This window comes from Phoenix dactylifera, chromosome 8, assembly GCF_009389715.1.
Source record: "Phoenix dactylifera cultivar Barhee BC4 chromosome 8, palm_55x_up_171113_PBpolish2nd_filt_p, whole genome shotgun sequence".
Classification (NCBI taxonomy): domain Eukaryota; kingdom Viridiplantae; phylum Streptophyta; class Magnoliopsida; order Arecales; family Arecaceae; genus Phoenix; species Phoenix dactylifera.
Window position 1 is genome coordinate 13,670,414 of NC_052399.1, and position 14,416 is coordinate 13,684,829.

The 14,416-nt window shown below is 38.8% G+C and overlaps 3 protein-coding genes across 5 annotated transcripts; 1 reads left to right on the plus strand and 2 right to left on the minus strand.

Moving 5' to 3' along the window:
* Nucleotides 1-1,161: 1,161 nt before the first annotated feature.
* LOC103695830 lies at nucleotides 1,162-6,292 on the minus strand. Of its 2 annotated transcripts, none has more exons than XM_039128967.1 (9): nucleotides 6,130-6,292; nucleotides 5,809-5,995; nucleotides 5,593-5,713; nucleotides 2,650-2,720; nucleotides 2,473-2,550; nucleotides 2,131-2,218; nucleotides 1,950-2,005; nucleotides 1,642-1,841; nucleotides 1,162-1,478 (listed from the first exon to the last, which is right to left on the minus strand). In XM_039128967.1, the coding sequence occupies exons 1-8, from the start codon at nucleotides 6,193-6,195 to the stop codon at nucleotides 1,729-1,731; spliced, it is 780 nt and encodes a 259-aa protein (XP_038984895.1). In that variant the 5' UTR covers nucleotides 6,196-6,292; the 3' UTR covers nucleotides 1,162-1,478; nucleotides 1,642-1,728. The 2 variants fall into 2 exon arrangements, with proteins under 2 accessions (XP_038984895.1, XP_038984894.1); XM_039128966.1 differs by having other exon boundaries at nucleotides 5,593-5,719; nucleotides 6,130-6,289.
* A 1,516-nt stretch (nucleotides 6,293-7,808) lies between these two features.
* LOC113461139 (proline-rich receptor-like protein kinase PERK10) lies at nucleotides 7,809-9,403 on the plus strand. Its single transcript, XM_026800673.2, has 2 exons — nucleotides 7,809-8,495; nucleotides 8,671-9,403. Exons 1-2 carry the CDS (start codon nucleotides 7,978-7,980, stop codon nucleotides 8,690-8,692), a joined length of 540 nt encoding a protein of 179 aa, XP_026656474.2. The 5' UTR covers nucleotides 7,809-7,977; the 3' UTR covers nucleotides 8,693-9,403.
* Nucleotides 9,120-11,439, minus strand: LOC103695819 (nudix hydrolase 17, mitochondrial-like). Of its 2 annotated transcripts, XM_008777241.4 has the most exons (5): nucleotides 11,280-11,439; nucleotides 10,580-10,691; nucleotides 9,918-10,001; nucleotides 9,670-9,798; nucleotides 9,120-9,562 (listed from the first exon to the last, which is right to left on the minus strand). In XM_008777241.4, exons 1-5 carry the CDS (start codon nucleotides 11,351-11,353, stop codon nucleotides 9,446-9,448), a joined length of 516 nt encoding a protein of 171 aa, XP_008775463.1. In that variant the 5' UTR covers nucleotides 11,354-11,439; the 3' UTR covers nucleotides 9,120-9,445. The 2 variants fall into 2 exon arrangements, with proteins under 2 accessions (XP_008775463.1, XP_038984896.1); XM_039128968.1 differs by lacking the exon at nucleotides 11,280-11,439 and having other exon boundaries at nucleotides 10,580-11,247.
* Nucleotides 11,440-14,416: the final 2,977 nt, after the last annotated feature.

Sequence of the window (14,416 nt, forward strand, 5' to 3'; positions counted from 1 at the left end):
GAATGTTTTAAAAACTATGTATCGATTTATCTAGAAGTATGCATTGGATCACTGCTGAGTATGTGTCAAAAAAACTTTCAATATATATCAAAAAGTCGATGAGTATACCACATGATCATATAGTATATACTGATAAACATTATGTTCTGAAAACTATGTATCAATTTGCTTGGTGGTGTGTTGGTTGCTAGATGACTAATTTGCTAAGTATATATCATTTGAACATATACTGTGGGTTGGTGAACACAATGTTCTGAAAATTATGTATCAATTTACCTAAACATATATATTGGCTTGCTAGATGACTAATTTACTTGATGTATATTATCTTGCCATATATTGTGTAGAGATAAAAAATATGTTCTAGAAACGAAAACGAAAAAAGATACTACGGGCAATTTCTTTTTTTTTTTTTTTTGATCAAGGGATTGATGATTCTATTAGCAGGAGGAGTTTTTGACTTTTGGATTTTTCTTTGAGATCCGTATTAGGGGGAACATGGCAAAATGAGAAGCGTGTTTTATATTTCCTTCTCTGATGCCCGCACCATATGAATTTTTGTTTAGTATTTGATGGGGGCACATGATAATGTATGATTTTTTTTCCTCTTTTTTTATTCTGGGAAAAGATAACACATGAAATGTTGTTATTCATGATTAATAGGTGATGGATATTTGAAGGATGGCTGTGATTTCAACCAAAGCGGTTTGAAAGTTACGTCGCAAATGGCTGACTTGAAGGAAGGTTGTGATCCTCTCAATGAAACCATGGGAATGGCGATTTGATTGATGACTGTGATCCAATCAACCAACTTAAATGAAGGATAGTTAAGTAATGGATGGTATTGTGATCTCCCAACAAAGATTGAGATAAAGGATAATTAGATGAACTGCTATGATCGCATCAACTAATGAAATATTTCAGTACATACTCTCTGATTGATAAAATGATAGAGAAGTATCTCATGGATGGTGGTGTTTCCATCAATTGGGTCTGGACGAAATGTCTCACAAGGCACATAGAGATACTCGTGATTAATGATTCCTCCAATATAGATTTTGACAGTCTACAAAAGAATCTAGTAAGAATTTTCTTTTTCCCCTTTTATAACTAAACCTTCCAATTACATTAGATTCCGGCAAGAAATGCACAACTAAAATGAGCCTACAAAGATACCTCCATCGATTCATTCTGCATCAGAAGCCACATGCAACCACGAGCATGGAAGCATAACAGTACACTACATGGCATGTATGCACCCAGAGATCTTGAATGTGTTTTTTTCATGATCCAAGTACATGGATGGCTTCTAGTTGGCTTGCGTGGCATGTTACTCGCATTACATAAAGAAAACAGTGAGAGTAGTTTACATGCAACAAATTATTTCACTAATTAGTAAGCAGATGCTCGTTTTCCAGTTAGGAAAGCTCCTGTAGCTCAATGGATGAGGTTCAGACAGCCATATACCAGTGAATTCCCTGAGCAAAATAGAAAAGTTTATCAGAGCATGTAATGATATTTGGATCCCATTTCAATCACTTACAAGCAATCAGCAGCTATTGCAAATCATTGCAGCCAAGAATTTATCATCATATGCACAGAATTTGCTCACAAAATGAAACTTTGATAATACCTAAGTACCTAAATTTTCTCCTTTTTCTTGTTATGCTCTCTAGACAAATTTCTGGATATTCATTATATATTGGATGCCTTGCCTACATATGGATATCAATGTCCATTAAAATCATCATCATCATCATCATCATTCGCTTTCAACTTGCCTTTACATTTCAGCTTGTCCATGAGAAAATGTGCTACAGATTTGTACCCCTGCTTGCGAGCTATATGAAAATACCATAAGAAGCAAAAAAGATCAGGCTGAAAGAGAAAAATATAAGATCAAACAGAAGTAATTTTTATAGCAAGAGCTGTATGAAAATGTACATCACCTTGGTAAATAGCAATTCCGGTGGGCACCATCTTTCGCTTCGTCAAACAAAGGGAGCTATCAAATCATTTATCAAAAACCAATATCAATATTGTTACTGATGATCTATCATAACCAAAACCTAAAACCATCTAATGCCTGAAAAGATCATCAAGAAGAGGAGAGATCTGCAATATAGTTACCTGTTACATATCCAATATGGATTGATTCCTTTCTCTTCGATGCAGTGAGGACACATCCAATCCTTCTTCATCCTGACTTCCTCCATTTCTGCCAAGTTAGTGTATGGGTTCTAGATCCATAAGCCATTGGATACTAAGTTGGCTAGTAGTTAAAAGAAAAAAAAAAAATCTGTAACAAAGAAAATTCATGCTGTATGCATTGAAGCAAGTGTGAATGCAGCCACAATTGAGCAAAAAGGGGAAGAAGGTGAGAGCAAAAGAGGGCAAAAACTACAAGAAGCAAGAAATTGCAGTTTATGGCTGTTGGTTATTTCTTCCTTCATGATAGCCAAATTGCCGTGCCTTCACCATATCTAACTTTGAGACAAGCACGACATAGGACTCCATTAGAAGAATGGCAAACCGAGCATTCTGTCTTGCCTGTTGAACACTTAGTAAAAGTTGGGTTAATATCTCTAATAATAGAAACAATTATGCAATTATGAAAGTTAAGGTCTTACAAATCCCTCATGGTCTCACCTATGCATGGCTGATTTATATCTCCATCCCCACATCTCTTGCAATCCTCTTCTCCACATAACTTCTTCTGCCTGTAATCAAATACACCGAGTTCAAAAAGAAAGCTCTATCCTACAGCCCTGCATGCCTCTCTAAATCTGCTCCAAAATAATGGCTTTTCAACAAATTTGTAGCTCTACCCTGAGCAACATCTATAAGTAAATCATGTTAGTATACATCCTCATGATGCTCAAGTTGTTCGACATCATGTAGTATCTCTGTTTCCTTCAGAATTATTAGCTGAAGGGTCTTCGTAGAGTAACCGGTGTTTCAAGACAAACATTTATAAAAGAGAAACATAGTTGTATTAAAATGAATGCAGTTAAAAACAAAAATTTCTCCAATAAAATCTGTCCATAGATTTTCTGTTAGCTACCCCAAAAAGAAGCACAGTTGTATTAAATTAAACCCGTGGATCTCACGCATAATTTACAAATATTATTCCTCCGTGTAGGTCTGTGATTAACTCTTGATGTAGTTCAAGTAGTCTAAGAGATCATGGATTACAGCTGAAGATCCACACTCGCCTAAGCCCAGACCTTACAAAGAGCACCAATATGCAGTGCATTGGAGATGAACTCTTCCAAGCTTCAAGAGTTGATCAAGGCTGGAGCAGCACCTCTCTCGATCACAAGACCCTCGGGTGACCTCCAACCACTCTTACACTAGCCAAGAAAAGCATACAAGGTGACACTTGACTAACAAGTGTCCAAAAGGATCAATATTGCAGTGTTAAGTATAATCAAGTGCACATCAGTTTGAAAGATGACTTCTTTCTTGATCATTATAGATTTTGTAACTAAAACCACCTCTATTATGCCCGGCATCAGGTAAGCTTTTGAATGTACTTAAATCGCTTCAATTCAAATGAGAATGTTTGGACAAAATACCAAACTTGTATCAGCGTAGTCTAAAACCAAGAATCAAACTGCAAGGGCAAAACCATCCTATATTTGGATGGTAGTTAGTATGCTATCCAACCTAGTCCAATGGTAGCAAACCCACCATCATAAAACTTCTAGAAGAGTCCATACGACAATATTCTAGTGGTGTTGGGACTTTATTTTTCAGTATCTTAAATTCTGTGGACACCCACTCCCATATCAACATAAGGGGTCCTAGAGTCTATAAATATCCCTATATATATATTCTCTGTTTGCATATCAACGAAATTTGCTCTCTTGAGTGCAAGTTACCTCATGTTTGCTCTGAAAAATTTTTCTTCGATGGTGGATTTTGCATAAGCCCCAATGAATTCCTATGATTGGTGGCGAGGTCAGTTCGTCTTCCATTGGTCATGGCTAGCTACGGCATTGTTAGTTAGTAGAGTCCTTGGCAGTGGTGAAGCCCTCTTGGGAGCAAGGCAGTAAGCTATGAGATATCCTAAATAGTTTGGGTCTTGAGTTTCCCTTTGATTAATTTTTTTTCTTACTTCTAGGTTTAGTTTAATTTTGCTTAGTAGAATAAGATTATTATTTAGCTAGTATAGCTTTCCGCTGGGTAGTTCTCAAGCTTGCGCTAGGCATCCTAGCTTTGTGTCACAACCTGATGTTTTATTTTCCTGACCAAATGTCAGTCTTGAACTTGGAAGTAGTTGCAAGATACAGTTCAATATATTCGCCGGTCAATAAAGTCAAAAAAATAGGTATAGGTTTGAACAATGAAATATCAAGGGTTCTAATCCCTCTCTCTGCTTCTGTTTGTTGAGCAAATTTGATTCTTTATTAATGATGCCAATGATCAGATTTGTAGACAGCAATCAACATAGATTTTGCATTGGAAAAAAGATAATATTTATGTAAATCGACTTACTATTCAACTAGTGCAACCAACAAAGATGTGCAGTTTAATTAACCCAGATTGCTTTTTAAAATCTTCCTAGAATGATTGATTGGAGAGATTACCAAAGTCCTTGTCTTTGAGTTGTAAACTCTGATGGAAACTCGATATAGATTTCTTATCTTTCACTAAAAGTTGGATGAAAACTTAATACAGACTTCTATGATTTAATATTCTAGTGTTATCCCTGAAGCCACGGATGAGATAATATAATCACTTTCTTTCCTTTCAGACCTGAGGGGAAAGAAAGTGATCATATTACCTCATCATGACTTCATCATACAAAACCCAGTGGTTTCTAACAAGGAAAGAAATTTTGACATCATCAATCTACAATCTAATGTAGCCTATATAGGAATCTTGGCAAATGAGGATTCATGAAGTCAATCCAAGATGCTACAGAGCTTGATGGTCATGGCTATGGATTCGTCTACAAACCAAAGGCTTTCGTTGTAACAATCACAGGTACAGTTAAGCTCGGTTCCACTAATTGGAACTCTAGCAGAGCTTTATTTCATGATTATGTCCTGGAATGATGGATTGGAGTGATTTATAAAAGTCCATAGTTCGGCTCAAAATTTGTTGTGGTTTTATCCTCTACTGTTATTTCTGAAGTGGAAGTGCAAAATCTGAAGCGAAACAGAGTGACCTCACTATCCATCCATGACTTCATCACGCAAACCTATGGTTCCCAACGACGATCAGGGGAACTTTTGTAATTATAAATCTACTTCCTTGTCAAGATAACTGGTATAATCAAATTTGGCTATATTAGACTTAAAATATCATGGGCATAGAACTGTATGCAAGTTAATGCAGGGTCAAGTCATTTGAGCGTCCACATAAAAGTTGAAATTTTTCAACTCGGACATGAATAATCTCTATAAATTCCCTCACAACCACACTAACTACCACTGTAGTTGGCTCAAGCTAAAATCTCACCCCCCCCCCCCCCCCCCGCTCTCTCTCTCTCTCTCTGGGCTCTCGTAATCAGAAAATGAAAACCAAAATACAAAACGAGATATTACAAAAATAAAAAAAAAATGAGTGAAAAAGATTACTGACCTGCAGAAATGGCAACAGATCCCCAAAACAGGGTCATGAATACTTCCCCTCCCTTTACTTCCGCAGCGACTCGTAAATAGTCTCCTTCGAACTGGATTCGAAATGGCTCCTTCCCCGTCGGCTGAAGCTATCAGAATTATATGAACATAAAGAAATTATACACCACAAAATCTCTCTGGGATTGAAGAAAGGAGAGAAGAATAAGAAGAACAAAACCTTGGGGAGATGAGACATTTGGGGTCCCGGATTTTCCCTTCAGACGGTCTGAGCGACGAAGGGGAGTGGCCTCGAGATTTTGGGCTTTTCGAGTCCTTTTTAATGCAGTACTACCCTTGATGGATTGAGAAATTATTGTTTGAAGCTCTCTCGCACTTCGGTTTAGGCCGAGAGATTCCAGCCGGGCCTTCATATTTGTTCATTGGTGTCGAGGGACAAAAAAGAAAAAAAATCAGAACCTTCGCCTTTTCTTACCCAGAAAAAAAGGGTAGGGGAATGCCATGGAGAAGAAAAGGGCGACAAAGGAGAAGAGTAGGAGACCTTGTTCTCCAAGATTCGGGCATGTCGGAGGCTTTCGTAGTCGCCTTTGGCTCTGAGTCTTCCCATGGCTACTACGTTCTCCTGCGAGGAGTTCTCTCCTCTCCCTTGGTACTGTTTCTCTATTGTGAAGAGGAAAGCAGGGGGGCTGGTCAAACTGGCTAACGGCTATATTTTCAAATGAGGATGTTTTTTGCGGAAATTTGTAATAGGAACGAACGGAACGGTGTGGTCGGCCGACATGGTTAGTTTTTACGTATTAATGATCAAACGCGGATCCTTTAATTGATGATGGACCTTCTTCTCAAATTCATGGTTTCACTGGATCCCATCTGATTAGATCACTAACCGTCCATCCAGGTGTAGGCCATTGATCGATAGTGAGTGATTGATTAGTAATCAATCAACGGTGATTTGTTCTTAGAGTAGAGATAATTCCTACTTCATATAATTCAAAATATTCCTTTCATGATTGGATGCTAAGCACCACTTTTTAGCATCATTTTATTGAATATAATTAGATTAATCCCCCCTTCCTTTTCGGAGAAAGGTGGAGAATGTATGGGTGTCTTAAGCCCTTTTTGGAAAAGTTATTGACAGTAGAGCTTTTGAAAGTAGGAATTTTGGAAATAAAACTTTTATAAAAAATTATTTACTATTTGGTAACTATATTTCTAAAATGTCGTGAAACTTTAACATATGTTTGGTAAACAAGCTGAGAAAATATTTTTGGTATGGCAAAATGACTATAAAAGATGTTACAAAGTATTATACAGCAGAGCATAATAAAATATAATATGTATTAATACATAAATATATAATATAGTATAATATTAATGTAATGTAATATAATATTGTTATAATATAATAATATAATATTGTATACTATAGCATAATGATTTAATATAATATTAAATTATTTAACATAACATATCAATATATTATGATATAATATTATATTATATTATATTTATAGTATAATACAATAATAAAGGTATAAAATATTATAATTATTAGTGTAGATTAATTTTTCATCCTTTCGATAACTGTGGTATAATTTTCTGTAATTTTTTCTTTACTATTTTATTCTATTCTCTCTCTCTCTCTCTCTCTCTCTCTCTCTCTTTTGGTAGAATTTCGATCATTTAAATTTCTTTTTTTTTCGATTATAGATTGTTGATAGACAATTATATGTAAACTTATAAATTTTTTGGGCAGTAAAGGGGGTCTTGTCCTTCAATTCTTTACAATTTCATCAAATCTCTCTTTTTTGTAGAGTTTCAATCACTTAAATATAAATCAGTGATAGACGATTATATCTAAGCTTTTAACTTTTGGATTGCAACCCCTGTTAACCTCTATGTTTTTTTTTGTTTTTTTTGGGTGGTCAAAAAAATATAGAGGATAGAAGGGGTTAAAACTGCTAACCTCTATGGGGGCGTTTGGTATGGGGTGATCGTCCCGAGATCAAGGATAATGTAGGTGGAGGTGATGAGATCACCGCGTTTGGTTGCACCACGGTGATCCTATGTAGTGGTGATCCTAAATCACCTCCACTCCTTAAATCACCGCCCAACCCAGTGCTGGGTACCCGTCCTTGAGGTCGAGAATCCAAGATCACTCCAGAGCAGTGATCCTGGGTTGAAAGTTAAAGACAAAAATATCTCTCTTTCATAGCCATGGGAGACTACACGAAAGAAAAAAAACTCTCCCCTTTCCCCTCCTGTTCTCTCCCTTCCCCGCAGCCCTTCGCCCTCACTGCCAAAACCCTCTCCTCTTCCCTCTCATGTTCTCTCCCTTCCCTGCAGCCCTCCCCCTCTCTCTGCGACCTCCCCCAGTACTCTGGGAAGCATGGCGAAACCCTTGCCCCCAAGTCTTCGCGCTGGATGGGCATCAGGCTTCCCGATCGTATGCCGCACCGCCTCCCTTGTAGCGTCGCCCCCACCCTTGCCGTCACCACCACCTTCACCGCTCCGCCGTGGCCATTTCTACCTCCGCCCTCCTTCTTCCCAACGAAGAGGAAACTCTGGAGCTAGGGTTTCTGCCGCTGCTACTGCCGTGACGCCGTCAACGCGCCGCCGCCCACACACGCCGCTCCGCCCAAGCCTCACCATTCCTCGCCACCCCTCTCCTTCATCTTCTCCACCTTCCCCAGCACCGCATGCCGCCATCATCCCACCACCCGCCGCCCTTTTCTTTTCCGCCGCCTCTCGCCACCATCCCTTTCCCTATGCAGCCACTGCCTTTCTTCTCCGAACCGCCGCCATCGCCCACTGTTCTTCTACGCCTCTCTGCCTTGCCCTCCACCGTGGAAGAGGGAAGACCGTGGAAGTGGACAGATCGAGAAAGAGGAGAAGACCGTGGATGAGGTATGCTCAGATCTAGTGTAGAGAAAGATCTAATCTTAGGTTTTCTTGTTATCTTTATTATCTGATCTCTTGATTTCTTATTTCTTAATTTTTTTGTTTCTTGATCATTTTGTTTCTTGATTTCTTGTTTCTTGATTTCTTATTTCTTGGTTTCTTTTGTTTCTTGATATATCAGGAATATTTGTGGTATTATGTGATCGGTGATCTTAGATCCCCGTACCATATAAACAAGTTACTCATGGATACTCAAAAATTTTTAATCACTGGACCATGGGCTACCAAACTTATTGATCTTAGATTACTAGGGATCAAATCACCCGCATTCGGATCACCGAGAATCTTAGATCACCGTGGTGATCCTGTTGGGGTTACCAAACGCCCCCTATGTTTATAATGAACTAGAATCTATACAAAGCAAACTGGCGTTTCAACCGGTGCTCATACTCCTTTGTGGTGTTTCCCCAGAAAATTCTTACATCATAGAAGCAATTCTTACGCCCAAATTTAATGAACAAACAAATGAAAGGTTATTGATAACCTAGAGAACAAGGGAATGAATCTAGAGCATTATGTGCCAAGCTGAGTTCCAATTTCATGACATGCCACATTGAAGACAAATATGAATTTCTGGCAAAGTATATTAGTAAAAAAGAAGGTATAGACCGATACATATGTAAGAAACATGGAGATAACCTTACAGAAAAAGTTTCTATTTGTCAATTAAAAAAAAAGAGAAAAATCCTTATAATAAAAGAATAAAAAAATGGATAGAGCTCTGCTAAACCTACTTGCAACCAAACTGTCAAAATATACATTTTCTGCTTTATTTCCAACTCTAATTTTTTTCCTGACTATCAAATTATCTTCCTTCTTCATGCCATGGAGAATATGTCCCCTTTTGAAGTATATACAAGCAAACGGAAGATCTTATTGTTGCTGAAAAAGACATGCTATGCCATTGAAGTTGTTATATTTCTGGTACAATTTGCTAGCCTTCTCACCAATCTCTCCAAGGCTTCTTTCATCCACAACTGCTCACATCCCTCTCTTGCCTCAGCCACAGTCACCTAAACGACCAAATCATCGAAAGAAATCAGAAAATCGATTGGGTTCGATTTCAATTAATCTCTATTGAATCACTTATACATATAGGTGACATTCTAAATCCACTTACCCATCTTCTTCTGCGCACATCCATCTCAGGCCAGTTCATAAGTACCTCTGTCACATTCAAAGGGAACATGACACCCTCATAAAAAGCATCATGTGTTTTGCTCTTGTACCTCCATCTACCAAGTCTACGCTGTGAAGGGATAACAATTAAGTCAGCAATGTTGGCCCAGGAATTTCTTCTTTTTTTTTTTGTTTGATTAGCACAGGAAACATCGCAGAGGACGACTTCAAAGAAGTCTGCATGCTAACCTCAACATTTCCCTGGACACCAGCTTCCTCCAACGCCTCCCGCGAGGCTGCTTGTTTGATAGTTTCATCGATTTCCCAGCCACCCTGCGCCCCCACAAGAAAAAAACAGCATATAATCCAGAGTTAACATCATGACAACAGAAGAAAGTTTTCCATTTACTTTATAAGATGAATATCTCTGCTGCAAAAAAATAATCGAACACAACAAAGTTGAGGTTGTATACATTATAATCCTGGGGCCAGTCAGGACAAGAGAGTGATAGAAGATTAAACAAAATTAATGATTTTTCCCAAACCATTTAAAAACCAGGAAGGTTTCTGACTAGTTATATCTGCTGCTGAAAAGCCAGGACAATGAATCATAACATATTCAAAACTCTAGTAAAGAACTATTTTGCCTGCAAAACAGGAATAGCTTCCTCTAACTTAATTCTTAAAAATGGATATATCTGGTATCAGTTAAATAGATGTATTGGAAACGGATTATATTTCTACAGGATCACAAGTTTCAAGTTTAAAACTTTGAGGGGCAATAACCCTGCTGTTGTGGAAGATCGAAAGTTTGTGTGATCGAGAACTTTGGAAAATGGAATTTTTACTAATTAATGATCCGTTTTGAGGGTTGAGAGGCACTAAAGACAGTCTCTGGAGGTGGTCTATACCTTTGGGAACATCATTCCATATCCTTTTTGAGAACTAATGACGAGGACCTCCATCGCTTGATCGAGATCATCACTGCATGGCTTGTCGATGTTGAATTTGTAAGGAATGCATCTGCTTGACAGAAAACAGAGAGAAGCAAACTCAATAAAAGTTCTACAAGAATCTGACATGGACAACTTGAACACTGAAGCAGTCAATTCCCAAAATTTTAGATTGGACCAAACAATTTCAGAAAATGAAAGATGAAAACAAAACCTCCAAGGAGATTCTAAAACAACACGGGGAGAGTCTAAATAACGTGCCGATAATTTATAAACAAAACCAACCCATGATTTTCTCATGGAATCAATCCCAAGAAACAAACAATATCTTTTTTTTCCGTTTTTCTTGCAAATGCATCGGATTAGGAAGAGCAAAGATACCATCTTTCCCCCAAAATAATAGCAAACGAAGAAAACCATGTCAAAAAAAAAAAGGCAGCAATTCAGTAAACAAGAACCCCAAAACGCAAAACACGCGAACACAACCAAAACAGCGAGTAATGCCCCGCCCAGAATCGATGACCAAAACACGCCAAGATCCCATCTTTCCTTCAAAAAAATCATTAAAAAGAACAAGAGAATCAAGCCGACGATAAAAGAACCCAGGCCAAAACGAAGCACTCGAAATTCCGGAAATCATGTGGTAATGGAAACAAACCCGACGACAAGCCGGGACCCGGTCCTGCTGTACCGCTGCAATTGCCTCCCCTGCCGCGATACCAAAGACACCATCTTCCTCTCCCTCCCTCCAAGAACTTCTCGAATCCCTTGAGAGATAAACAGCGAGCAGGACCCGCGGCGCCGTAGGTTCTAGCTTTCGAGACAACCAGAAACGGGCTATAAATAGAATGGGAGAGAGAAAAAGGAGAGAGATAAATATATTCGAGAGGGGCATTGTGGGAAACGGGCGTTTGGAGCGTCGCCTTCCCGACACGATCCGGTGTGACGGGAAAACGGTATAATATTCCGAGTTCACGGCGACATCCGCCACCTGTCTCCGCTCCGTTGGATGACCGTTGCGATTCGGAACGGATTTCGGCTAGTGCGGTGAGGTTACCGCATCATGATACGTGGGGTCACCCCGCGTTGCGCGATTTGTGCCTATTCGTCCGGTGCAATGATATAATATGATGATGATGACGGAGAAAGTTATTCCCAGAAGCAAAAGGTGATGGTGATGGCGGAAAGGATTCGCCCCAGGGCTTCTCACAACAACCACTTTTTATTTGCATGTCAATAAAATAAAATTTGCTCTAAGGCTATGTCAAATTCACTTGTACAAAACAAAAACAAATAATATACTATACAAACTTATTAAAAAATTCGTGTACTACTTTATTTATTATATTTGAAATATAAAGGCTCCACATCCTTCATCCATCATCATTTATTTGTATTATAATTATACAGAGCATAACTAAATATTTTTTTAAAAAAATATAGTCATAATAAAAGGAAATGATTTATCAATTTCAATAATTTTTTATTTTCTAGGTCTATTATTTTGGAATTTCAATATCTAATTTTTAAGTTATTTATACTCGAGTGATTATATGGTTTAGTTCATGTTCCTTTTTTTTTTTTCTTTAGGCAAAGAGAATTCAATATCTTTTGGTGCTTCTCAATAACAATAAAGTTATAAATACAAAATAATAAAATATATATACTTTATATTTTTATATTTTTTTTTGAGAAAACAACTTTAAGTATTTTCTAATTCAATATCTTCTTAAGAATCACCAAATTCAAATGCTATTATAGATTAAACAGTCCTAAAGAAAAGTACTTTTTTTTTTTTTTTTTGCTGAAAACGGGTACTTCATACAGTACGGGTATGAATACACCCAATAAAGTCAAAATACAAAACCTCACGGAGTGCCAATGGCAGCTCCGCCTCCCCTGCCCAGAGGGCATACCCCGAATGGTGGGCCACATGGCCAGCCACCCAATCGGCTGCCCCATTGGCCTCCCTGAATACATGTGTGGCCAAAGTGGCCCCTCCCTGACTCATCATCACAATATCACGAATCAAGGGATGGACTGTGGTCTCACCCCCCAATCCCCTCTGAATCCATCGGACAACAGTGGCCGAGTCCCCCTCCAAAATAATCGAGCTGGCCCGCAGTACTACCCTCGCATGTCGAAGGCCTACCCAGGCAGCGTGCAACTCTGCTCCAGGCACCGATGTATCAAACAGCTGACAACCACCTGCGGCCACTACCCTGGAGTGTGGGCCTCGTATGACAAAGCCTGCACCGCCCCGCGCGCCGCCATCCAGAACCGAAAAGAAAAGTACATTGAAAAATAACTTTTTTAAAGCATGGAGATAGGCATAACTTTTTTCTAAATTTTAAATATTCTGACAGGAGAAAGGCAGCCTTCCCATTTTTGTTTCTATACCTTTCGATCGGCCAGGTGTCAGCTAGTCTGGCCATTTGGATACTTTTATAGCAAGATGCCCACTCAGCTGATTCCTACGCTGCCAGGGTTGGTAGATTCTTATTTGCATTATTAGTATCTAATGATGCGCTTGATATTTTCGGATGCCAGAAATCGTGGCTCACATGGAATCCTTTCACGATATAATATGTGCAAAGTAGCGGAAACAAGAAAATGGGCACCGGATTCACTTATCCACGCTAGATGTGCTCCATAGTCGTCAAGGATGACGTAGAACGCGGGTCCAAAAAAACATAAAAAACAAGAGCTCCAATACCTCACTATTTATGTTAGATTGTGTACTTGGATAAGATGGACCCGGGAAGGCACTTAAAAGTTTTTGGACTTACATGGACCTAGAGAAAACCAGGCATGGAACTGGATGTCCAGCCGCTGTATTGCTTACAGGTATGTCCTATGTGGACAAGTGTTGATAATTAGAAGGTGGTAGGAAGAGAGAAGTAGGCTGGGTTCGGATGTGTCGCATGTCCTGTCCTGACTAGAAGATTCTAAAAATATCAAAATTTATCTAAAAGTTAAGATGATATATATGAATAATCCAAGAGTTAGCTGCATGTTTTTGTCTCTGTTTCTTCTTTTTGGCTGGTTCATCATATAATGCGTGTACGAATATATCCAATAAATCTATAAAACACAAGCTTCTAGAGTGCCCGAGGCAACTCCTCCTCGCCTGACCACAAGATATACCCTGAGTAGTTAGCCGTGTAGGCATGCCACCCAGTCGGCAGGCTTGTTGGCTTCTTTAACTACATGCTTGGCCTAAAAGGCGACCTCATCCCTTGTCATCATCCAGATGTTCCGGAGCAAAGGGTGGTCCGAGCCCATATCCCTCGAACCCCTCTGAATTCAACTAATCACCGTAGCTGAATCGCCCTCCAAGATAACCAAACTGGCATGCAACACCTGTTCTTCTTTTTTGTTTGTAAGAATTTTCGGACATCAATTTATGACACTGCTAGGATATATAAATCATTTCTTTCTTTGAGCGAATGAGATGGAATTCACACTCTAAACATTGTTGACTCTGGAAGCTCCTTTTGGAGCAAGGATGCGATCGTTGGATGATAGCTCAATACACAATGCTGGGATATGTCCCTTGGTTATGAAGGAAATATATATTCCGCAAGATGAACAAGAAAGTAGAGAGAGACGAGAGAGATTAGATCTTTCAAACAATAAGATTTTTTTGTAAGCCAAATTAGCAATATGTTGACATAGTGCTCATCTTGTCGCAAATCTTACCAGCAAACTCAGCACCATTCAGCTAGATTCACCTTTTTGTTCACATGGCTTGTCGATCCAATTTGATGACAATGTGGAGAAGGTAACATGCTA